This window comes from Cibotium barometz, chromosome 35, assembly GCF_041138505.1.
Source record: "Cibotium barometz isolate CiBa-2024 chromosome 35, ASM4113850v1, whole genome shotgun sequence".
Taxonomy (NCBI): domain Eukaryota; kingdom Viridiplantae; phylum Streptophyta; class Polypodiopsida; order Cyatheales; family Cibotiaceae; genus Cibotium; species Cibotium barometz.
Genome location: NC_141080.1, coordinates 1,567,949 through 1,592,526, shown reverse-complemented (window position 1 = coordinate 1,592,526; position 24,578 = coordinate 1,567,949). Strand labels below are relative to the sequence as shown.

At 47.3% G+C, this 24,578-nt stretch overlaps 1 protein-coding gene across 2 annotated transcripts in view; it reads right to left on the bottom strand.

The window, feature by feature from the left end:
- Nucleotides 1-24,578, bottom strand: part of LOC147618035 (4-hydroxy-tetrahydrodipicolinate synthase, chloroplastic-like) — a 41,140-nt gene that overhangs the window by 1,756 nt on the left and 14,806 nt on the right. For both annotated transcript variants that reach the window (XM_086775273.1, XM_086775272.1), the window contains exons 2-3: nt 19,245-19,319; nt 19,052-19,135 (exon numbers count right to left, since the gene is read on the bottom strand). In XM_086775273.1, the coding sequence (XP_086631399.1) occupies nt 19,052-19,135; nt 19,245-19,303 (143 nt within the window). In that variant the 5' untranslated portion in view covers nt 19,304-19,319. The remainder of the gene's footprint in view (nt 1-19,051; nt 19,136-19,244; nt 19,320-24,578) is intronic.

Here is a 24,578-nt window from a genome sequence, read left to right as displayed (position 1 = left end):
AATCTCCCTTTGCAACCTTTATCATGAGAAAATTCACGAGTTTTTTGTACATCTTCATAGTATAAGTACGAAAGAAATGGTAACGATTTGGATTTTCACCTTAACAAAACAAAACCATGAAATTGCTTGGTTGCCAAGAGATAAAAGTGTCCTTGACACTTTTCTGTCTTATTACCAAACTCGTGTTAAGAGCACAACTAGCATCCACATGCATTTGGTTCTCTCATAGAATCTTTTTACGCTTTCCATGTTTTATGACTTCCAATTCATACGTAAATCACATGTTCTGTTGTAATTGTCACCAACCAGGACATTTCCCAACATGAAAGGGGTCTAATGGATTCCAAGATGCCCAAATATTCAAGCATGTACAACCAAAGAAACATGTGGGCACCTCAGTTTTTTAAGTGGTTCACACTCATTTATAATTGGGTGGACTTTTTATAAGTTGGGCACCCCATGAGTAAAGGATTTTACACCCAAATGGCCTGTCACTTAATATTTGGGCACGGAGATGTGCAAGCCAACAAGGGGTCATGGCATGAGCTTTCTACAAGTGGTCAACTTCATCTCCACGCCTGCCCAACACTTGTCTATGGTCGGTGGGCATGGCTAAGGCTCTAATTGTCACCATTTGACCACCAAATGGTTTTCTCCAGTCTCATGCCGGTTTATGAGGGCCACACAACCTTCGTGCTGCCCGTATTGAGGCCAGTGTGTGGATTCGAGCACCCGAGATCCCAGTTTCTGTGCCCATTTGTGGGCAGTGTGTGGATTTGAGCACCTGGGATCCCAGTTTCCGTGCCCATTTGTGGCCAGTGTGTGGATTCGAGTGTTTGGAATCCCAGTTCCACACTTTCTGATGTGCCGGACTCATACCCGGAAATGTCAGGAATGTACATGTTCCATGACCGGGAGCTTTGTTCATAACAAAGTGCACATGCACACATGTTTGCATTTTGCATGAACTGTTTTCGCAGATCCTAAGAAAGGCCTCCCGACGCTTCCTCATGCGGTCTTAGCCGCCCTGAAGCTGCCCCCACTGACCTCTGAGGGTATGATTGATATGGAGCCAAATGCTCCAAATAGACTCGCGGGGTGAGGGTGCCTTCGATGGTTTCATTGCATCAAGCTCTCCATATATGCCACGCGGCTATACTCTTGCAAATCTCCCATCTCTGGCTAAAACCTGGGGTCCAACAACCAGTAGGCGGAGCTGGAACTAGCACAATGGAAATACAAAAGTGAGAGACCTGAAGCGCTGGTCCCCCACCTTCCTCCTCATACAACATGATCATCGCAACCTCAATGGCCCAAGCAATAGTGCCCCACGTAACAATACTGGCGGGAGCCTAATCCATAGAGAAAATGCATAGGATCCTCAGCCACACCTGTTGAGCCTTTGGGCAATCCCAAAGAAAGTGATGCTGAGACTCTTGGGGATGGCCACACCTCTGACATAATGCTCGTCTACCCCCAATGGCCAACCAAGTGACAACAGCTAAGCTCCTCTGTGCCAGCTGCCACATGAAAAGGGTGATCTTCCGCGGTCGAAAGCTGCCCCACTGCCGTTTCCAGAAATCTTCGAGAAAATGCGGTAGGAGGCCCTAGGACTGCCAATGTGCTGTTCTTGCTGGAGTGTCCTCCACCTTTGACATCTCAATGTTGCGGCCCAACCAAGTAGTGTAGGCAAAGAAGGGGGTACCAAGCGAATCCTCTCTGTCCTCTGGATCCTGCCATGTCCACTTTCCCAGGTCCCACTGGAAACTCAAAATAGGCCGGCCCTCCCACATCCATGACCGCCATAGTCTCTTTCTGGCCACCTTGGCTGGTGAAGGGTCGATGTGCCACTCATGTGTGAAAACTAATCACCCTCACCCTCAGCAAGGTGCATCCCTTGAGGTCCTCTAAGGGGTCTCGGATCTCTCCAGTCTGCCATGAAGCCCAATAGAGAAGGTGAGTAAAGCGGAGTACTCGTCCAACGCCATGAACTGCCAAGGGTATACCATGCCTAGTGAACACTCCAAGCCACTATAGAGGAGAAGGATCCGGTATCGGGGCCAGCCACTCCAGAGGGATGGAAGAGTCAATGTCGAGGCTAGTCGGTCTCTGCCCCAGATCCCAATAAGGCCTCTCTCCTGAGCCTCTGGGGATAAATGTCTAAATGTAAGCCAATCTCCAAGTGACCTAGGGGCCCGTACCCCAAGGCTCCCCTTGATACGTGTGGGCTCCCACGTAACTATTTGTATCGCCTTGTGTTTAAAAAAGGTTCTGTAATTTCCTCGTTAACCCTGTTTTGAGTCCCAAGGGGGGTAGTTCTAGAGGCTGCAGAATCTTGTGTGTGGTCAAGCTCCATTTGCAGGCTTGGCTGTGATCTGGTGTATCATACCAAGTATGGCCATTGTGATCTTTTGCATCACATGGTGACAGTGAGCCCAAATCACCATAAGTATGAAGGCTATTCCTCATAACTCCACCCTCGGTCCGAAGGGGGGTTTATTGGGTATTTCGCAGTCTCTTGTATCCTTAATGTCCAACCGGTGTACTTGCCAGTATGTGTGTAACCATCTATATGTGTTTGTATAGGTGTGAACACCTCATATATGTGTAAGTGTGCCTACATATGTGTGAACACCCTCTTATCTGTATAAGGTAAGTGTGTGCCATGTGTCATGTCCCCATATGTGAGTGTGATTTGTGTGAGTCAAAAGATAAGGTTTGCAGCCTATAAAAAAGCATGTACTTGGTGTACTTCTTATCAAATCAATCGAATCAATCTATCATTGAGTCTTGCAATCATGCCTCTCTAGAGCATTGAGTTTCTCTAACTCTCTCTCTTTCTTCTCTCTCTTTTACTACCTGTACACTTCCACCATGGCTCTCTTTAAGCCACCATAGCCTTTGCCTATGCCTAACCCTAATGACTCCTCCAATGTTCATCATCGTGGATCCAAAGTGGGTGTAGAGGATACGTGGGTGTGAGTGCGGAGAGGGAGCTATCCATCGATGTGTGGTAGGGGTCCATAAAGGATGTCTACAAGCAGCGAGGGGTGAGGAGGGCAGCTAGATTTGAAGGGCTGAGAAGAAGTGGGACCAAGTACCAGCGAGGGGGTGAGGCTGTCTAGCTCTCCGAAGTGCGGTGGCACAAGGCAAGGTAATTCTAGCCGAGGGGCAAGATGGTGGGTCCCTAATCGCTACTGTGGTGGCCTCATCCGTCTAATGTCCTCCTCCTATGGGTGGAAAGAACTGGTGATGGTAGCCTGAGATGGGTGCCAAGGTCGAGGATCTCTCAATAGTAACTCTCTGTATCGTCGGATCTCCAACAGGAAGAGTCCAAGACAACACCGATCTAGATACTCCATAACCCGACATAATAGTCCAAACCCCTCTCTAAATAGGCAGTGGAATCTCCCTGTCATGTGCACAGTGTGTATCTACCGTGTGCTACACGCACACAAGACTAGCTTCGAGGTTTGGGGAAGCTTGGAGCTAGGCAGGCTGATTGGCGAGCTGAGTTAGGGATAGACTAACGGGCGGCACCCAAGTATGGACGGGCGGGCGTCCAAGTGTGGCGCTCGATGACCGGCCAAGAGCCTATAAAAGGGTGGCCAAGGTTAGTCATTAGTCATATAGAGTCTCGCGTGTCTTTGTGAGAGCTCTATGGTCAGGAGCCTGGATCTAGTGCAGACGTGCACCTGCTTCATGCAGCCGAGGCCGACAGTAGTCTCGAGGCCCGCAAGGGTAGCTTCGTGGCGGTATGGGATGTCACGAGGTAGAGATTGGTCGGTATGTCCATCTAGTTAACATGATGAAGAACAGCAGCACACAACTTCATCCGGGCTCCCTATGGCTGTACACACAGTCAAGTCTGCTATGGCAGCAAAAACGTAACTCCAACAAGGCGCCAACAGCAGCAAACCAAGAAAGAACTCGCATGAATTGTAGTAGGACAGCACATGCACAGCTCCACATGCGTTTGCAGCAACACGAGATGAATAGGAATCGATTCTTCGCGTTAAAGAGCAAAAACACACACCAAGACAGCTCAAAGCCAAAGCTCTGATACCATGTCAGAAAATTCACAGTCAATGGGAGAGAAGAGGAGAGAGAGATACACTTGATTACATGAACACACACAAGCTTGCATAAGAGAGAGAGAGAGAGAGCACGAGGGAACTTGCTTTGCACTAAATTGTATTCACACTAACCTTAGACTTAATTAAGAGACTGTTCATGTCACCAATTGGCCGACCATTTGGTCCATTCCCACATTTTTGCGTCTCGTTCACTTGAGGCCAGGCCAGTGTCTCATGTGAAGAGGCCAGTATTTTGCTGACATGGACGGGAGCCAGACTGGTGCCACCCGTGTGTTAGCAGGATGGTGTCGTATGGACGGGAGCCAGATCAGTGCCACCCGTGTATGACCTGGACTGTGTTCGATCCATGGGACTGTCACGCCATGGAAGGGCCAGTATTCGTGCCGTGTTTTACCTATGGGACTGTCACACCTAGGGAAACTCGTGCCTGGAACTGCGTCTTACCTATGGGACTGTCACTCCATAGGAAGACCAGGTTTTTATGTAATAAATGTCGTGCCAGTTTTGTGCCGACAGATATTTTGTACATGTTCCATGAACGGGAGATATGTCCATGTTACTTTTGCACATGCACACATATTTTGCATGCTTGAAACTGTTTTCGCATGACCTGTATTTGTGTGTTTGCCTGTCTGACGTGTTACTTACTGAGCGGGGACGCCTGCCAGTGAGTCGTGAAGACTGCTCTGTATTCTGATGAGTTTCAGTGCATGTGAACAGGTGGTAAGTATATGGTACATGTTGTTTTAATGTGTTATATTCTAACCCTTTGATTTATAAGGTTAGGGGTTCACATTCATTTAAAAGTGGGCACCCCCTTTGGGCACCCACTTTGGGGCCAAGGTGGGGAGCCTCACTTTTAAGTGAGTGTGGGGGTGGGCATGGTCACCAACCCCCACTAGTCCCCTTCATGCATGCGTGGGAATTACTAAGGTTAACTTCACCTTTATTTTAATTAAAAAGAGGCTTCCTTCAAGCGTGGTACTTCATCGCTTCTCCCTGGCGTTGAGTTTTCACCAACCTACGCTTCCTTTCTTGCAAGCGATTGTGGCCCCTGCACTATTGGCTGCGCCTGACTCTCTACAGCCGGCTGCCACCACCTGAAGGCTACCTGCCTTTGTGCTCCAACTGGCTGCAACTACCCCTCTCTACAGGCGACTGAAACTGGCTGCTGCAGGCGGCTGCCTTCACCCTTCCCTACTGGCTGGCTGCAACCCTTACCTACAGGCGGCTGGCTGCAATCCTCTCCCACAGGCGTCTACTTCTCTCCACTGGTGGCTGGCTGCAACTACCCTACAGGCGACTCTCTCTCTCTGCTGCCGGCTGCGCTTGCTCCTCTACAGGCTGGCTGCCACTGTTATTGTACCTCCTTACTGCTACGACTGCCTTCCCTACAGGCTGCCACCCTCTACACGGCTGTACCACAGCAGGGGACTTTCTCATTACAGGTTGGCTGCAACTACCCTACAGGCGGCTGTGCCCTTTTTGGTGGTACTTATCGTGGTGAATCTTCACGAGGCTACTCTTTCTCCAACAAAGGTGGTTTCAAAGAAAACACAAACACTACAAGTTTTGGTCTTCTATCAACCATCTACAAGTAAGTGATTTTCAGATTTGAGTAAAGCATTTAATATTTAAATCTGGTAAAAGATTCGTCCTGCTCGGCCTACACCCGTTCGGTGCCGGGTTGTCCAAGCTATATGGGCGAACCTCGGTCCAAAGGTGCCGAGATCGGGAGAGCCAGGCGTTAGTACGAGAGCGCCTGTCTGTGCGTGGTCTCGGAACACCAGTGTGGTGCTCTCCGCGGAGTCCAGTGAAAGCACAGGACCGTAGTGATTGGACCACACTAGTGGTCGTTCTGCTCCGAGTTTTTCTACATCAAAATTCGAGTTATTTGTTTAATACTGTTTTCATATGTACATGGACATCATCTGGTTCTCAGAACCCATGGAGCATTGTATTCTTTAAATACTCCCAATAAATATATCATATATTGAGGGGGGGGTCGGCCCGTTCCGGCCCCAGTGCTGGTGTCCATCTTTCCATTTCTGTTCATTTAATTTTCAAGTTGTTTTAAGTTGTCCATTTCATATTTGTGGTTTTAAAGTTGTGCTATTAAACGTGTAGGTGTCCAACTGAGTCTTTCCCACTTGACGGGATCGGTTTCATTGGTATCAGAGCACGGTTGTTTCCCTCTTCCTAGTGGGGAAACGAACCTGTGTATTGGACATCCCGCTTATAGCAAACTTTGAACACAATGGACAGCCAAGGCAACCCTTTGGAAGTACCAAATTCGAGGGGTCTCTCTAGTGCTTCTCGTGGGTCTGATGCCCTGCGAGGTAGACACAAGCCTCTTGAAAGGGTTCTGGATAGTGAATCCAAAGGTCAACTGTCTCCAGGAAAGACAGTTATGCTTGAACAAGACCCTGATGCTATGAGGGCTGAAATGGAACATATGAGAAAACTTTTGCAGGCTCAAGAGCAAGAATTGAAGTTTCTGCATGAAGATCCTCATCTGCAAAGTGCTATTGAAGCCAGGAAGGCAGATGCTATGGTTGATGTAACCTTTGAATCAATGGCTCGTGAAGTGGGCAAGAAACCAAGGGAGTTGGCACTTGCCTATCTCCTTCGCAAAGGTGATATCAAAGAGGGGGATGACGGAGAGCTAAAATTCAGAAATCCACCTCGTTTAAAGCATGGAGATCCTGCATCCCAGAGGCTGAAATCTTTTATGCAAAAGGAAGAGGTGACTGTCACCTCTCGTCATGCATCCTCTCCACAAGGCACTAAGCCTGACAGAAATATGTATGCCAGTGCTCATGGAGGGCACGAAAGTCACATGCATGCAAGATATGTATCTCATGGTGACAGGTCTGCTTCCAGAAAAATTTTGCCTTCTGAGTTGTCTCATGGAGAGACCATGCCATATGCAGGTAAGTCACATGCATCTGAGCTTCGAGTTCGTGGAGCACATGCCACCGTGCCCCATGAAGCTTCTATGACGGCCCATGGAGCCCATGCAGACAGGGCTACCCCGTTGGATAAGGGGAAAAGAAAAAGAGAGGACCATGAGCCTCATGCCAGGAAGCTCAAGGAGTTCAAAGCAGGTGATAAATCTGTCAAATTTGATGTCTTTCATGGTGAACATGATGCTTCTAAGGTGTTAGCGTTTGTGGCACAGTTCGACATTGCCTTTAGTGATGAGGATTTCACAGAAAAGTCGAAGGTGCGCCATGCTAGCATGTTTCTGAAAGGCACTGCTGCTCATTGGTGGATCACCGAAAAGATCACCAAGGATCCCCTCTCTACTTGGAAGGAATTCAAAGATAGGTTTTATGCTCAGTTCCTGCCACCCAATGCAGAGCAAACTCTCACTCAAAAGTGGGACAGGCTGGAACAAAAAGATAATGAGAGTGTGCAACAGTATGTGAACAAATTTTGGAAAGTGTTGCTGGAAGTGACTCCCTTCATGCTAATCTCTGAGGAGGAAAGAAAGAGGAAGTTTCGTTCTGGATTGCAACCTGCTTATAGATCGGGTATTGAATTGCACCCAAAACATACGTTGCAACAACTCACAGCTTCTGCCCTTGCTACAGAGCAATTGGTGCTCAAGATCAAGCAAGATCAAGGAGGTTCCAAGGCGAAGGACAAGGCTGTCCCAAATCAGCAAAAGGGTGGACAGCCACCTAAAAAGAACTTCCGGGAGCCTTACAAGGGTGGTAAAGCTGAAAATAAAGAACAGGGCCCAAGAAAGAACAAATTTGGCTTAACCCCGGAGCAAAGAGAGCAATATGCTAAGGATGGAAAATGCTTTTCTTGTGGTAGCAAAGACCACATGTTCCGGCAATGCCCAGATCGCAAACCAAAGCACGAGGACAAGCATACCAAAGCAAATGTTCATGCAGTTCCTGATGTGCAAGGTATTACAGGTCATGATGCTAAGGAGAGAATGGTTTGCAAGGCATGGGGGCAAGTTAAGGATCAGCCCGCACTCTTCATGTTTGATGACTGTGCAACTGACAATTTCATCTCTATGCAAATGGCAGCTGCATTGGGTATTGAGGTTGAAAACATGGGACCTCAGATTGAAGCCGAAGCTGCATTCATTGGTAAAGAGGTGCAGGTTACCCCTTTGATTGGGAAGTTGCGTATTCATATACAGGGCTACCTTGACAATGAGCATTTCTTAGTTGCTCCTTTGAATGGATGTGATGTATTGTTGGGCAAGCCGTGGCATCATAGGCTTGAGCCCCGCAAAGACTACAAGTCCAATATGATTTCTTTTATGCATAAAGGCCGCATGCACTTTATTGATGCTGGCAAAGAAGGGGATTCCATCCCAGTTGTATCACACATCCAAATTAATAAAGCAATGAAAAAGAGTCTTTCAGCGTACTTGATTTTTGTGCGTGATAGTCTTGTGCCAAATCATCAAAGTGTGGATGCTATGTCTAATGATAGGCTGAATTTTCTTAATGCATTCAAAGACTGTTTTGCTGATTCATTGCCAGGTGAACTACCTCCCCAAAGGCCCGAAGATCATTGTATAGATCTTGTGCCAGGTAGTTCTCCACCTAACAAACCCGCATACCGAGTGAGTGCTGCACAACAAGAAGAAATTATGAAGCAGGTTAACGAGCTTTTAGAGAAAGGTTTGGTTCAGCCCAGTTCCTCACCTTACTGCTCTCCTGTGCTTCTTGTTCAAAAGAAGGACGGATCATTCCGTATGTGTGTAGACTATAGAGCTTTGAACAAGCTTACCATCAAGAACAGATTTCCTATTCCACGTATTGATGATATCTTGGATAAGCTTGATGGCTCAGCTTGCTTTAGCAGACTTGATTTGAAGAGTGGTTATCACCAGATACGTGTGGTACCGCAAGATGTCCATAAGACTGCATTCAGGACAGCCTTCGGATTATATGAATTCTTGGTAATGCCTTTTGGTCTCACCAATGCTCCTGCTACTTTTAATCGTATGATGGATAGGATATTCCGATCCCATCGCAAGTTTACAGGAGTCTTCTTTGATGATATCTTGGTTTTCTCCAAGAATGAGCAGGAACATAGAACTCATTTGGTCACAGTGTTCGAAGAGTTGCGGAAGCATAAACTCTTCGTCAATGCCAAGAAAAGTGAGTTTTTCCTTTCAGAGATTCATTATTTGGGTCATATTGTATCCAAGCATGGAGTTACAATGGATCCTGCAAAGATACAGACTATTCGGAATTGGCCCGAATTGCAAAACGTACATCAAGTGCGTAGTTTTCTGGGATTATGTTCGTACTACAGGCGTTTCATAAGGCACTTTGCTATGATTGCAACTCCTCTACATGATCTCACGAAGAAGAAAACTGTTTTCAAATGGACTTCAAAGGAACAGGATGCTTTCTTGCAGCTCAAGCATGCGATCATATGTGGTCCAGTATTGATTGTTCCTGACTTGCATAAGTCATTCGTGGTTGAATGTGATGCTTGTGGTGATTGCATTGGAGCTGTCCTAAATCAAGAAGGGCATGCAGTTGCATACGAGAGCCGTCGTTTGCATGATGCTGAGCTTCATATGGATATCTATGAGAAAGAGCTCTTGGCTGTAATTCACGCCTTAAAGATTTGGAAACATTACCTTCTTGGGGCTGAATTTGTGGTCAAGACAGATCATCAAAGCTTGAGATACTTTTTATCTCAAACCAAGCTTTCAGAGAAGCAAATGAGAATGGCGAATTTTCTTTCCATGTTTCATTTTCAGATTGTGCATACTCCAGGAAAGAAAAATGTAGTGGCCGATGCACTATCTAGGAGGCCTTATATTGCTGCAGTCTCAGTGGCCTCTCATGGAGATCTATCTGCTATGAGAGATTTGTATCATTTGGATGCTGATTTTTGCCATATATGGACTGATTTGATGGCTGGTCATTCACATGCCTCTTATGTTATCAATGAGGGTTATCTCATGAAGGATAATTGCCTATGTGTGGTGAAGGATTTGCGTCCAAAGGTTATGGACGAATGTCATGCTCCACCTTATGCTGGTCATAGAGGTATTATGCCTACTACTCGCATGATTCAGAGATATTTCTTTTGGCCAAGCATGCGTAAAGACATTGAGGCTTATGTGCGTGAATGTATTACTTGTCAAAAGGTAAAATTCGACAGGCAAAAGCCTCCAGGTTTGCTTCAGCCATTGCCTATTCCCTCGCAACCTTGGGAAAGTATCACGATGGATTTTATTATGGATTTGCCTAGATCCCAGCATGGGAATGATGCTATTTGGACTATTGTGGACAGGTTTAGCAAGCAAGCTCACTTCTTGCCCGTCAAGAAAACCATTAAAGCTGATCACATGGTAAAGCTTTTTCTTGCTAATATTTTCAAGCATCATGGTATACCTAAGTCCATTGTTGGGGATAGAGATCCCAGGACTACAAGCCTATTTTGGAGGGCTTTGTTTGATAATATGGGTACTAAGCTTGAGTTTTCATCAGCTTATCATCCCCAAACGGATGGCCAAAGTGAAGCTGCGAATTCAGCTGTGTTGGATTTATTGAAGTGTTATGTGGCAGATCAAAAGAGTGCATGGGAGAAGTATCTTCCACTTGTTGAGTTTGCTTACAACAATACAATCCATGCTTCCACAGGAAAGGCTCCATTTGAGGTTGTTTATGGCAGAGTGGTCTTGCCACCCATCCTTCGTACCAAGGATGAGATTTTTGCTGCTGATGAATATGTTCGTGACTTGGATGTTGCCTTTGGTCAGGTGCGGACAGCCATTGCAAGATCTCAGGATAAGCATAAAAAGGCTGCTGACAAGCATAGAAGGGACATGGAAGTCAAAGAAGGTGATTGGGTATTGCTGAAATTTGAGAAGGCTAGGCTTCGAAAGAGGCCAGGACGAGAAGGATCATATCCTAAGCTTTCTCCTCGCTATTATGGACCTTTCAAGGTGATTCACAAGATCAATGAAGTGTCCTACAGGCTTGCTCTACCTAGTCATTGGAAGATTCACAATGCTTTTCATGTGAGTCTATTTCGGAAATATGTGGAGCCAGATCCTGATGAGCCTGTCACAGAAGATCCGCCAGAAATTGAAGAGCTTGAGGAGATCCTCCAGCCAGAACAGATTGTTTTTCACAAGGAGAGAAAGCTACCTGCAGGAAAGCTTTCCAGGAGATACCTTGTGAAGTTTAAGAATTATTTGCCTATTGATGCCAAGTGGGTAAATGAGGATTATTTTGCAGATTATCCGCAATTGTTGCAGGCATATCTTGAGGCTTTTAAGTTGAGGTCAACTCTTTAGAAGCCCGGGGGGATGTCACCAATTGGCCGACCATTTGGTCCATTCCCACATTTTTGCGTCTCGTTCACTTGAGGCCAGGCCAGTGTCTCATGTGAAGAGGCCAGTATTTTGCTGACATGGACGGGAGCCAGACTGGTGCCACCCGTGTGTTAGCAGGATGGTGTCGTATGGACGGGAGCCAGATCAGTGCCACCCGTGTATGACCTGGACTGTGTTCGATCCATGGGACTGTCACGCCATGGAAGGGCCAGTATTCGTGCCGTGTTTTACCTATGGGACTGTCACACCTAGGGAAACTCGTGCCTGGAACTGCGTCTTACCTATGGGACTGTCACTCCATAGGAAGACCAGGTTTTTATGTAATAAATGTCGTGCCAGTTTTGTGCCGACAGATATTTTGTACATGTTCCATGAACGGGAGATATGTCCATGTTACTTTTGCACATGCACACATATTTTGCATGCTTGAAACTGTTTTCGCATGACCTGTATTTGTGTGTTTGCCTGTCTGACGTGTTACTTACTGAGCGGGGACGCCTGCCAGTGAGTCGTGAAGACTGCTCTGTATTCTGATGAGTTTCAGTGCATGTGAACAGGTGGTAAGTATATGGTACATGTTGTTTTAATGTGTTATATTCTAACCCTTTGATTTATAAGGTTAGGGGTTCACATTCATTTAAAAGTGGGCACCCCCTTTGGGCACCCACTTTGGGGCCAAGGTGGGGAGCCTCACTTTTAAGTGAGTGTGGGGGTGGGCATGGTCACCAACCCCCACTAGTCCCCTTCATGCATGCGTGGGAATTACTAAGGTTAACTTCACCTTTATTTTAATTAAAAAGAGGCTTCCTTCAAGCGTGGTACTTCATCGCTTCTCCCTGGCGTTGAGTTTTCACCAACCTACGCTTCCTTTCTTGCAAGCGATTGTGGCCCCTGCACTATTGGCTGCGCCTGACTCTCTACAGCCGGCTGCCACCACCTGAAGGCTACCTGCCTTTGTGCTCCAACTGGCTGCAACTACCCCTCTCTACAGGCGACTGAAACTGGCTGCTGCAGGCGGCTGCCTTCACCCTTCCCTACTGGCTGGCTGCAACCCTTACCTACAGGCGGCTGGCTGCAATCCTCTCCCACAGGCGTCTACTTCTCTCCACTGGTGGCTGGCTGCAACTACCCTACAGGCGACTCTCTCTCTCTGCTGCCGGCTGCGCTTGCTCCTCTACAGGCTGGCTGCCACTGTTATTGTACCTCCTTACTGCTACGACTGCCTTCCCTACAGGCTGCCACCCTCTACACGGCTGTACCACAGCAGGGGACTTTCTCATTACAGGTTGGCTGCAACTACCCTACAGGCGGCTGTGCCCTTTTTGGTGGTACTTATCGTGGTGAATCTTCACGAGGCTACTCTTTCTCCAACAAAGGTGGTTTCAAAGAAAACACAAACACTACAAGTTTTGGTCTTCTATCAACCATCTACAAGTAAGTGATTTTCAGATTTGAGTAAAGCATTTAATATTTAAATCTGGTAAAAGATTCGTCCTGCTCGGCCTACACCCGTTCGGTGCCGGGTTGTCCAAGCTATATGGGCGAACCTCGGTCCAAAGGTGCCGAGATCGGGAGAGCCAGGCGTTAGTACGAGAGCGCCTGTCTGTGCGTGGTCTCGGAACACCAGTGTGGTGCTCTCCGCGGAGTCCAGTGAAAGCACAGGACCGTAGTGATTGGACCACACTAGTGGTCGTTCTGCTCCGAGTTTTTCTACATCAAAATTCGAGTTATTTGTTTAATACTGTTTTCATATGTACATGGACATCATCTGGTTCTCAGAACCCATGGAGCATTGTATTCTTTAAATACTCCCAATAAATATATCATATATTGAGGGGGGGGTCGGCCCGTTCCGGCCCCAGTGCTGGTGTCCATCTTTCCATTTCTGTTCATTTAATTTTCAAGTTGTTTTAAGTTGTCCATTTCATATTTGTGGTTTTAAAGTTGTGCTATTAAACGTGTAGGTGTCCAACTGAGTCTTTCCCACTTGACGGGATCGGTTTCAGTTCACATGGCCATAGATGTAACACTTGTTAGACATCATCACCCCCTTGCTGTTAGCTCCTCTTTGGTGTCCTATTTGAGCCCCTGGGGCTGACCATGTTACCTTGAGGGGCTAGTCACCCCTCACACCTTTTCCCACCTTTTTCCCCATTTTATGGAGTAGTGGGCCTTTAGGTTCAGTCGTGTAGTGTTGGTCGGCTGCCCCTGTTTGTGCATATATATAGCCGGGCCTTCCCCCCCTCACACACACTATATTCGCCTCTTGCATGCCTTGTGCCTCTGCATTTTGGCTTGCTGCAGTCCCTCAAATACGAGGTGATCTTCCCCCTCCTGCTCGAGACTTGTGCCTCTACTTATGAAAGAGTCTTCTGCTATCAATGATGCTTTTGAGGACTTGTTACCATTGTAGTTTATATTCCTGCTTCCCTTCCTCATTGTGAAGAGTCTACCTCTGCCTCTCTTTGTGATGCTTCTGAGGATGCCCCTATTAGCAGTCATCTCCTCTCTCTGTATATTTACACCAGGGCCTCTGTTGTGGGTGTGCCCGCCCGGATTAGGTGTTTTCTCATTTTTCCCCACTCTCCATATTTTTCCCTATTTTTTACCAGATGTGGGAGGCTGTTTTTTGGCTCTTGGCTAATCCTTATGGTGGCCGACTGAGTCTAAATAGTCTGCTATAGCTGGCCGACTTGGTGCAGATGCTGGCCGACTCCACACGTGTGAGGGCCGACTCTCTGGGGCTGGCCGACTGGAGCTGGTGCTGGTCGTGGGCCTTCAGCATGCTGTCGGCTGTCTTTTGAGCAGGCCGACACCCCCCACACTTTGTATCAGTTATTTGGATTTTTCTTGTGTATATATAGAGCCAAGTTACACGCCTCTCTCTCTCCTTCTCCATTGCTGTATTTTTCTGCACTGCACTTGCTCTTGTGTTCTCAGATTTTGTCATCATCTCCGCTGCATATTCTGACATGGTATCAGAGCTCTAGGCTTTTGATAAATCTTGGGAACTGTGTGAGCAAGAGGGGGGCTGTTTTGGTGCTGATTGGTGGACTGTTCGGGAAGAGGAGAAGCAAGAGGAAGGCGGGCTGATTTGCTGGACAGCCACTTGCAGGTTTAAGAAGTTCTTTTTTCCCACCCACCCACCCTTTTCAGTTACATCCCCGCAATGGCAGATTTACTTGAGATGGCTGAGAAGCATGTGAAGATCCCGACACTCCCCACGTTCCCAGTGGACCGTCAGTTGGACGGGAACAACTACGGCATATGGAAGGTAATGATGAAATCTGTTCTGGAGTCCTACGACCTTGCTGATTTCATTGTTGTTGGGGTTCCACAGCCGGAGGTAGAGGAAGGGGAGTTACCCTCGATTCGGAAGGAATGCGAGGCACAAGCACAGTTATGGGATCGTGTCAATGCCAGGGCATCTTCCTCAACTGCACACCACAGGTAATCAATCATATCAAGCATATGACGCTGGCCAGAGGTATATGGCAGCATTTGGCTTCTCTCTATAACAAGGTATCACCCATGAAGAGGATCTCCTTGGAAGTACAGATGCAGGTGATGAATCCGGCAAAGCCCTTGACGATGCGGGAGCACATCAACAAGCTGCACGCTCTTCAACAGGAAATTCTCCAGGCTGGGAAAGAGATATCATCGGAGGATATGGCCATTACGTTGCTGTCGCATTTGCCCTCTCAGTACTCAGCATTCTACTCTTCTTTGATTACCAGTGGGGCAGGCTCAGCACCATCACATGGGAGGAGCTTGTGCCCATGGTCTTGGACCAGGAGGAAAGATTCACAAACCCTCCACAGGGCAGAGGTTCGGAGGCCTTAACTGGCCAACGGTCGAAAGGCCGTATCAAGGGCAAAGGGAAGGCTTCACCGGAGAAGTCTTCTGAGAAGAAATCCAACTCAGACCGCGAGAAACTGAAGGCAGAGAGGACTTGTAATGATTGTGGCGAGAAAGGCCGCTATTGGAGGCAATGTCCCAAGCGGAGCACCAAGAAGGGTGCCGAATCCTCAGCAGCAACCGTGAAGACTCCAGCTTTTGTGCACATGGAGGTTATGGACACCGGTGTTTCATTTTCCTCGTGCAGGGAGGTGGTTGGAGGACTCTCCGCGACTACGGATACTCGGGAGTGGATTCTAGACAGTGGTGCTTCCATGCACATGACTCCTTCCCGTTCGGCTTTACAGGATCTTTACAAGTACTCTGGTCACATTCTTACTGGGGATACATCCACTATCCCAGTTCACAATGAGGGCAGGTTGGAGATAGTTCCCGATGGCAGAGGGGGGAAGCATTCCTCCCAGGTGTTGTATGTTCCTTCACTTGGTTTTCATCTGTTCGTCAGTGCATCAGGTTTGCAAGACTGGCGTACGGGTGGAGTTTGATGAGCATTTTATTGCTCTCCAGGACAAGGCAATAGGCTAGGTAGTTTGGGAGCATTCTCTCTCCCAGGTCCTCAGTTTTGTGATGAGTGGCAGTCTGGTAATGGCCACTTAAGTGTGGATACGTTGCAGGTGCAGACTTTCCCGGACCAGATGGTGGATGGCTTGTCACTTGATGGCATTGGCAGGAACTTTCCAGTACAGATGTTGGTAGTTCTTGTGTTCGTCAATCAGAGGAAACTTTACAGGTAACCTATGCTCTGATGTCTCGCAGTTTTCGGCACAAAGAATCTCCTATAGATCAGGAAGTTCTTTCCACGGGGACTTATTGGAAAGCCAGGCAAGTGACAGTTGATTACTTGCAGAAGGAGGTGGATGTTGCACATTCTCCAAGCTTTGTGGTTCCAGATTCAGAGGGGGTGGTTTACAGGTTTACGAAGGCCTTGAGTGGTCTTCACCAGGTTTACAAGACTTGGCATCCCAACGTAACAGTTGTTGATCCTTGTGAGCAGTATGATGCCTCCTTGACTCGGAAGCGGAATGGTTCATTGATTTGGTTGATGCATACCAGATTGAACGAGAACTTCCTGATGAGGCTGTTGAGCTCATGTTTGCAAAGGACTCTTTGGGAGGTAGGATTGCGTATCTTGTGGTTTCTGTAGCATGCGAAGAATCTTGGACTCTTTTACACAGGAGGGGAATTGATGGATGGAGTCAAACTCCACGGATGGAGTGACTCAGATTGGGGAGGAGATCTAGACACGAGGAGATCTACATCAGGCTACAGTTTTACCCTCGGCTCAGCAGCAGTTTCTTGGAGCAATAAGAGGCAGCCAACTATTGCTTTATCATCGACAGAGGCAGAGTACCGAACTGTTTGTGGTGCTGCTTGTGAGGTGGTGAGGTTGCAGAGGTTACTTGGCAGGACTGGGCTTCCACTGGTGGAACCCACAGTCATCCAGAGGCATTTTGTTCGTGAAAAGATCGTTGCTGATGACATCTTGCTAGAGTTCTGTTCGACAGAGGACAGTGCGGTGGACCTCTTCACGAAGTCTCTATCTCAGGCTTTGCTCTGGCGGCACTCCAGCTCCCTGGGGTTGGTTTCACATCCAGTAGCTGAGAGGGGGTGTTAGCAGTCATCTCCTGTCTGTATATTTACACCAGGGCCTCTGTTGTGGGTGTGCCCGCCCGAATTAGGTGTTTTCTCATTTTTCCCCACTCTCCATATTTTTCCCTATTTTTTATCAGATGTGGGAGGTTGTTTTTTGGCTCTTGGCTAATCCTTACGGTGGCTGATTGAGTTTGTTGCCCCCAGATAGTCTACTGTAGCTGGCCGACTTGGTGCAGATGCTGGCCGACTCCACATGTGTGAGGGCCAACTCTCTGGGGCTGGCCGACTGGAGCTAGTGCTGGTCGTGGGCCTTAAGCATGCTGTCGGCTGTCTTTTGAGCATGCCGACTGGCTGATGGGGCCATATAAAATGGCCCCATGGCCCCCCACACTTTGTATCAGTTATTCGGGATTTTCTTGTGTATATAGAGCAGTGTTACATGCCTCTCTCTCTCCTTCTCCATTGCTATATTTTTCTGCACAGCACCGCCCCCTCCAAGTAGAGAGGACTCAACAAAATCATCCTGATCTAATATATCATCTCCCTGCAAAGAAGCATGAGCTGATACATCCCTCTACCCAGAAACATCATCTATCTGAGGTACAAGATCCGAGGAGGTCTTCCCATCAATCGCACCAGGGGGGCGGGCGTGAGAGACAGCTCGCCACACCTAGCGGACTGTAGGACGAGAAGGATCCAAGGGAGGTGGCGCCTGAGAAGCACGCTTTGCGAGGCCTCCTGCGACCCCGAGCCCAAGGGCAATCTCGAGCAAAGTGACCCTGTTGGTGACAAACCCGGCACTGATCAAGTTTACCTGCAATCTCCATACGTTGCTTCAAAAGACCACTAGGGGCCGGAAGCAAAACATAGTCCTCAAAGAGCTCACAATCACGGGCAAGAACCAAGACCCTGGGGACAGCATCTGCCAAGGCAATGACCACCTGGGCAGAAGATGTCGGCAAAAAGCGTGGAGGGGGGGCACTTGAAGAACCAGCCCAAAGGCGGACCCAATGGCCTCTAGCATAGGCCAATATGCCCGAGGAAGACCTGGGAATCTAAGAGTAGTCGAGAAACGGTTCCAGTCTTCCTCAAGAGGGTCAAAATAGTTGGAGTAGGGAAGAAAAAAAACCTTCCTTGGGCCCAATGGCAAAGGGCTGCCCTTCAAAACCTCTGAGGCTACGTCCTCAAAATCAAAATCCACTTGGAAGAAACCTCTACCAAGCAACCGGACATCTCGAAAGTGTAGAGCGAGGTCGGAAGGCAGAGCCGCCAGGACCCAATCCCGAGCTTGGAGGAAGGAAGGGTGAGATCCAAAGATGCTGGCGCAATGAGGGTCGTTTTGGAGTCTTTCTCGATTTCGGTGAAGAGGACTGCAAGCTCGGCTTCGGAAAAAACTATGGTTCGCCCGGCCGAGGGAGAATGATTAGCCATGATGCTAATCGAAGAAGAAGGCCGACTTGAACCCGGATGAGGAGCAATCTGAACCAAGGGGAAGAGGCAGGCAAGGAGGCGAAGGAAAGGAAGGGAGGGTGGAAACGAGAAGCAAGGGGAGGGGAGCTGAACACACAGGCGAAGGGAAGGGCTGCGCAAAGGGATGAGGCGGAGGAATGAGGGGAGGAAGAGGCAGGGGCGACCAGCGAGGAAGGATGAGAGGCGGAGGAAATGAGCACTGTGCAGAGAGATGAGGCGGAGGAATGATGGCGGGCAGAGGCAGGGGCGAACAGTGGAGGAGGACAGATGGGAGGCGGAGGAAGGCTGGGGCGACACTGGCACAGAGGCGGAGGGGCGCAGGCAGGGTTCGGGGAGCTTACACAGTCATTCGCACATGAAAAAAAGTTTTCATAGTCAATGTATCTGACTACAAGGCCTTAGTGTTAGTGTAGCTATTGGTGCCACCAGTATGTGCAAGTCTTTAAAAGACTAGATGCTATTAAAACTCGCAAGCATCATCCTTACAAGGGTTTGTGCTGTGGCAAAGCATCTTGCGTGACAAAATACATCTCTCTCCGTAAACCATTAAACCTCATCTTCATTCAAGGTCATGTAGATTATGAACATTAAAGCAATAGCTGTGATTCATAAGACTTAACATGCAAAAGTAAGAGACCTGTTCTTCATTGCTCGACTTCCCATATGAAGAGGAGCAGCTTGCAACATTGCACCTTTTTGAGGTAAACATTCTTGCTTTTCTCTGCATCATAAATTTAAAATTTGAGGATATCAAAAGCAAAGAGAAGAGCCTCGCTATCCTTTGACTACCCCACCTATTTCAAGCACCAGCAGAGTTTATAAAAACTTACAAACTGTCAGCATGGTAAACTGCACGCGTCAAACACCCCCATCCCGCAAATGCCATCATATTTCAGATAACAAACCTACATGAGACACAGAAGTCATAACTTTGATTAAGGATGTGTGCCTTCATCAATGACAGCCCAAAGATGAAATAACTGCTATAGATGCATGTAAAATAAGAAAAAATAATATCCTTTCCAAGACATCTAACTATACATTATACTTGAAAGGAGCTCTAGGATTTTATAAACAAAGCTTGATTTGATAGCCATGCAGGCGGCAAATGGAAAGAAGAATTGCCATTCATGAGCCACACACTATGCTGATAGATCAGGACATTGGGCACCTGGATGTCAGCCTGACAACTGCATGCTCGCCACATTAAGAGAAGATGGGGCTCTTCTAGCGAAGGGGCTGGCTTGCTTCGGCACCCAACATGTCCACATTGCACAAAAGGGACCTAGTATGCTACACATAATGTCAACCCAACTAGCAAGGCTAACACCCACTACCAAGAGGAGTCGGCCAGGCCCCTTACTCCTGAACTTGTGTCCATTCTTCTACAGCCGTCAATGCAGTAACCAACTTTTAATTCAGCATTCAGCAAAGTTCAATCCATTTTTTTATCTTAATCCTATGTAATCCTTTTTGTAGTATTGTTGACAGGCAACCAGCAGCAGAGGCAAGATTGGCTAGGGGACATGGATCTGCATGCTTAAAGAGGCAGTGACTTCAGGCACATTTCCAGCAGGTTCAAACAAAACCCCTTCTCTTTGACTCATTGGCCCAACCACCAGTCATGTATGGTGCACTCTTTTGGGCCATTCGCCTCACAGCACTGGATTGAAGCTCGATAGCATAATTGCAAGACATGATCAGCCACATTAAAAGCCCTATCTGACTTAGTGCAAGTCAATAACAGAGATAAAGAAAGCATTGAAAGACTTTGAAAAGTTCGCATGCACACATAAGTACCTAATCTACTATAACCATGTTAATTTCTCTCAGAAAAAATAAGCCTACCAAACTATGGCTAAATGATGAAAATGAAAAGAAATGCTAGAAAGAATCAATGAAACCCAGCCCAAGTCTCCTATGCCATGATGTCATGTGCACAGTGGGTATCTACCGTGTGCTATACGCATGCAAGACTAGTTTCGAGGCTTGGGGAAGCTTGGAACTAGGCAAGCTGATTGACGAGCTGAGTTAGGGATATACTAACGGGCGGGCACCCAAGTATGGACGGGCGGGCGGCCAAGTGTGGACGCCCGATGTGACCGGCCAAGAGCCTATAAAAGGGTGGCCAAGGTTAGTTATTGTGATATGGAGAGTCTCGCGAGTTTGTGAGAGCTCTATGGTCTTGGAGCTTGGATCTAGTGCAGACGTGCACCTGCTTTATGCAGCCGAGGCCGGCAGCAGTCTCGAGGCCCGCGAGGGCAGCTTCGTGGCGGTATGGGACGTCGCGAGGAGGAGATTGGTCGGTACGTCAACCTAGTTAGCTCAGCTCGTGGCTCGGTGGGGACAGCCAAGACTGTGGGCTCGCCCACGGCTGTCATGGTTGGGAGGTGAGTCAGGCCTGCACCCCCTTGCTTGTTGTTTGTTCGTTGTTTGCACGATTCGAGTTCGAACCAAGATCGATCACGAGGGGATCCGTGGGGATTTGACAGTGGTATTAGAGCATACCTCGTGAACGAGCAAGTCGGTAGGTAGAGAAGAAGAGGTCGAAGAACGGTATGTGTTAAAAAGCTTGCTGTTTTTTCTATGCATACTGCAGTTTTCAGATTTTGTATGTGTTTTTCCTTCATCAAAGAACCCCATGTTGATGGGAGATGGTACGTTGAATAGGGTTGATTGCTTTTGCAAAGAAGAGGCCTTGTGTGTAGTCGCATAACTTGCAGGGAGAGGGGAAAAAAAAAAGGGAAAAAAGCATGATGCTTTTCGTAGCTTTTTGGCGCATGAGAGAGAGAGCGAGCGCAGAATTGCTTGAATCGTTGCTGGCGGGTGTGCGTTTTGGGCCGCAAGAAAACCTGTAGGTAGGCGCCTAAGGCCATGTAGGCCTACGCAGCCTAGCGCAGGCAGCCAGGCGCCTAGGCCAGGCCTACGCAGCCTAGCGCAAGCAGCCCAGGCCAGGCAGGCCAGGCGGGCCAGCGCTCATGCCAGGCAGCCGGCGCCCAGTCCATGTCCAGCAGGTTGGCACCCAGACCACGCCCAGCAGTCTGGCGAAGCGCATGCTGGCGGACAGCGCTCGAGCGAAGGTGCAGCCGACTACGTCAGCAGTCCACGATGGCAACCGGCTGCTAATCCAGGCGCCGGTAGCTCACCGACGACAGGTGAATTCAGGAGAGAAAAAAAAAACAAAAGTAAAGCTTACGTTTTTTTTACAAGCTTTCGTTTTTTTTTTTTTAAGTTTAAATTTTTTATAAAAATTTAAAAGTCATCTCTCCTCCAAGGTCTTTAAGGTTTCCAAGGTTTTTATTTTTTTTTAAGACAAGAGAATATATATATCCATATATATATATATTAAAATATATATATATTTATTTATTTATTCACGAAAAAAAAACACAAAAGTTAAAGCAAAAGCTGAGCCTAGCTTTTCGAGTTTTTTTTGGCTTTTGGGAAACCTTTATAAACCCCTCTAGTGGGCTTCTTGCCACACATCTCTCGAGTTCTCAAGTTTTCAAGCTCTCAAGCTCTCAAGTTCGCCCGCACTTTTGTTGTGCAAAGATCGAATTTTCTCTCCGCGTACCCTCTTCATGATGTCGACCCAAGAATCAGAGTTGGAGCCCCTCGTGGAACGCGAAGGCTTGCCGGCTACGGAAGGCACTGATGCCGATCTTTTTGACGAGTTTGTGTCAAAATCAGATTTCCAAGAGTTCAAAGTAGCTCTCGAAGCTTCTTCGACGGAACGTCAGGCACAAATCGCAGCCCAGATGCAGGCTTTGCAGAACTCCATCGCTCTATTGACCACTACCCTCTCTACTTTCTCGGGAATGGATACCTTGGCTTCTGCTTTAGGCCCCAATATTACTCCGGAACCGTTCGGGGGCGAGCAAAAGTAGCGAACCAAGGAGATCGTGGACACGTGGCTACACAAGTGGCAAGTTCACTTTCAGTTTCATCCATATGATGATGGAAAGAAGATACAGTTAGCAGCAGGTTTCCTGTCCGGCAAAGCTTTGCTTTGGTGGAAGGAACTAAACCCTAAGCCAACGACTTGGGCACAATTCGAAGACATTTTCAAGAAAGAATTCCTCAAGAAAGAGGATGATTATGATGTTGTTGCCCGGTTTTCAGCTTTGACCATGACCTCGCAGCACCTCACTTATGAGGTCTACCTCCAGAAATTTCGTGACTTGCAGATGAAAGCTACAAAGATGGATCCCATTACTCTGTTGGGGTTTTTCGTAGCTGGTTTACCCGACTCGTACCGATTACAGGTTAAAAATAACAAATGTAAAACTTTGGACGAGGCCATTCATTCAGCTCGTATCTATGATGATACGATGGTCTCTTCCAAGTCGAAACCCGTTACCGAGCAGGGGAACAAGCATAAAAGAAAGGTCTCCGCACCTATGGCTAACACGAATGAAGGCAAGTCTTCGGACCAACCTTCGAAGAATACAAGTTCGACACCAGCGAAGAAGAAACGACTCCTTCGGGCTTTGAAGCTCAAGAAAGAAGGACGTTGTTTTATCTGCGAAGAAAAAGGACACATGCGTAACGAGTGCCCAAAGCAAAAGGGTACCAAGTCAAACGCAGGACCCAAGCCAAAGGCAGCTAACCAGTTGTCTTTGATAGGTACGTCAATTACTGTACTTTCTCGCCCTAGTACTTGTTCTGATTGTCTGTTCAATTCTAAGGTATTTGGCATGCATGATCTTCTCCGAGTTTATGGAGAAGTGAATGGCCATAAAATTCACATTCTGTTAGACCCTAGCAGTTCGCATAACTTTGTTAACTACAAACTTGTGCAGAAATTGAGTCTTGATACGACACTCAGCGACCATACCTATGAGGTACGTCTACTTGCGGACAGACAAGTTTGGGATCGCAAGGTGGAGATGCTTCCAATCCAGATTCAGGACTACAAAGATACTCTGGAATGCTATGTTATGCATCTGGAAAATGTAGACTTGTTATTAGGGATTGAGTGGTTTAAGACTCTTGATGTCCAGATAGATTGGTCTAGTCATATTTTTTCTTTTCAGCATAGGGACACCAAGTATAGTATTTTAGGTGATTGTATTCATCCCTCTCAGGGACCTCTTGTAAATACAATTGATTTTGAAAATATAATGAATTCTTCTTTGTATACCGCTTTCCATTGTGTCTTGATTCCACTTTCTTCTTTTCTCATCCCTTCCATGGATGTGAATGAATTAAGTGTATTTGAAAGCAAAGAATTACAGAAGATACTTGATTCGTTTCAAGATGTATTTCCTAAGGAACTGCCATCGGGTTTACCACCTGAACGGGCAGTAGATCATCGTATTGATTTGATCCCTGGTGCTCATCCTGTCAGTATTCCACCTTATAGGATGAGCCAAGCTGAGGAAGATGAGTTGGCTAAACAACTCGAAGATTATTTGAGGATGGGCCAGATCCGTCCAAGTAAATCACCTTGGGGTGCACCTGTGTTGCTTAGGAGAAAGAAGGACAATACTTGGAGAATGTGTATAGATTACAAAAGATTGAACAAGCTGACAATTAAGAACCGTTATCCTCTCCCTAGATCAGATGACCTAATTGACCGGTTAGCAGGAGCGAAATATTTCACAAAGATAGATTTACGTACTGGCTATCACCAGATACGTATTCATGAAAGGCATGTCGAAAGAACCGCCTTTCGGACTAGGTATGGCCATTACGAGTTTCTCGTATTACCTTTTGGGGTAACCAATGCTCCAGCCACTTTCCAGCAAATGATGAACGATCTTTTTCGTGAACATTTGGGGAACTTTGTGGTGGTGTTCCTGAATGATATTTTGATTTATAGCCTTACTCTTGAGGATCATGTCAGACACCTCATGATTGTCTTATCTATTTTGAGACAGAATCGACTATATGCTAAATTGAGTAAATGTGAGTTCTTTATGACCGACATCATTTACTTGGGACACAAGATCACTAGAGATGGATTGAGCATTGACTATGACCGAGTTCAGAAGGTTTTGGACTGGCCTATACCGCGAACAGTGAAACAACTTCGTTCTTTTCTCGGTTTTGTTGTCTTTCTTCGGAAATCTGTACGAGAGTACTCTCAGCTCACACTACCGATGACCGACTTATTGAAAGGTCGTGGACGTAAGTCCAATCAGCCTATCACTTGGAATCAC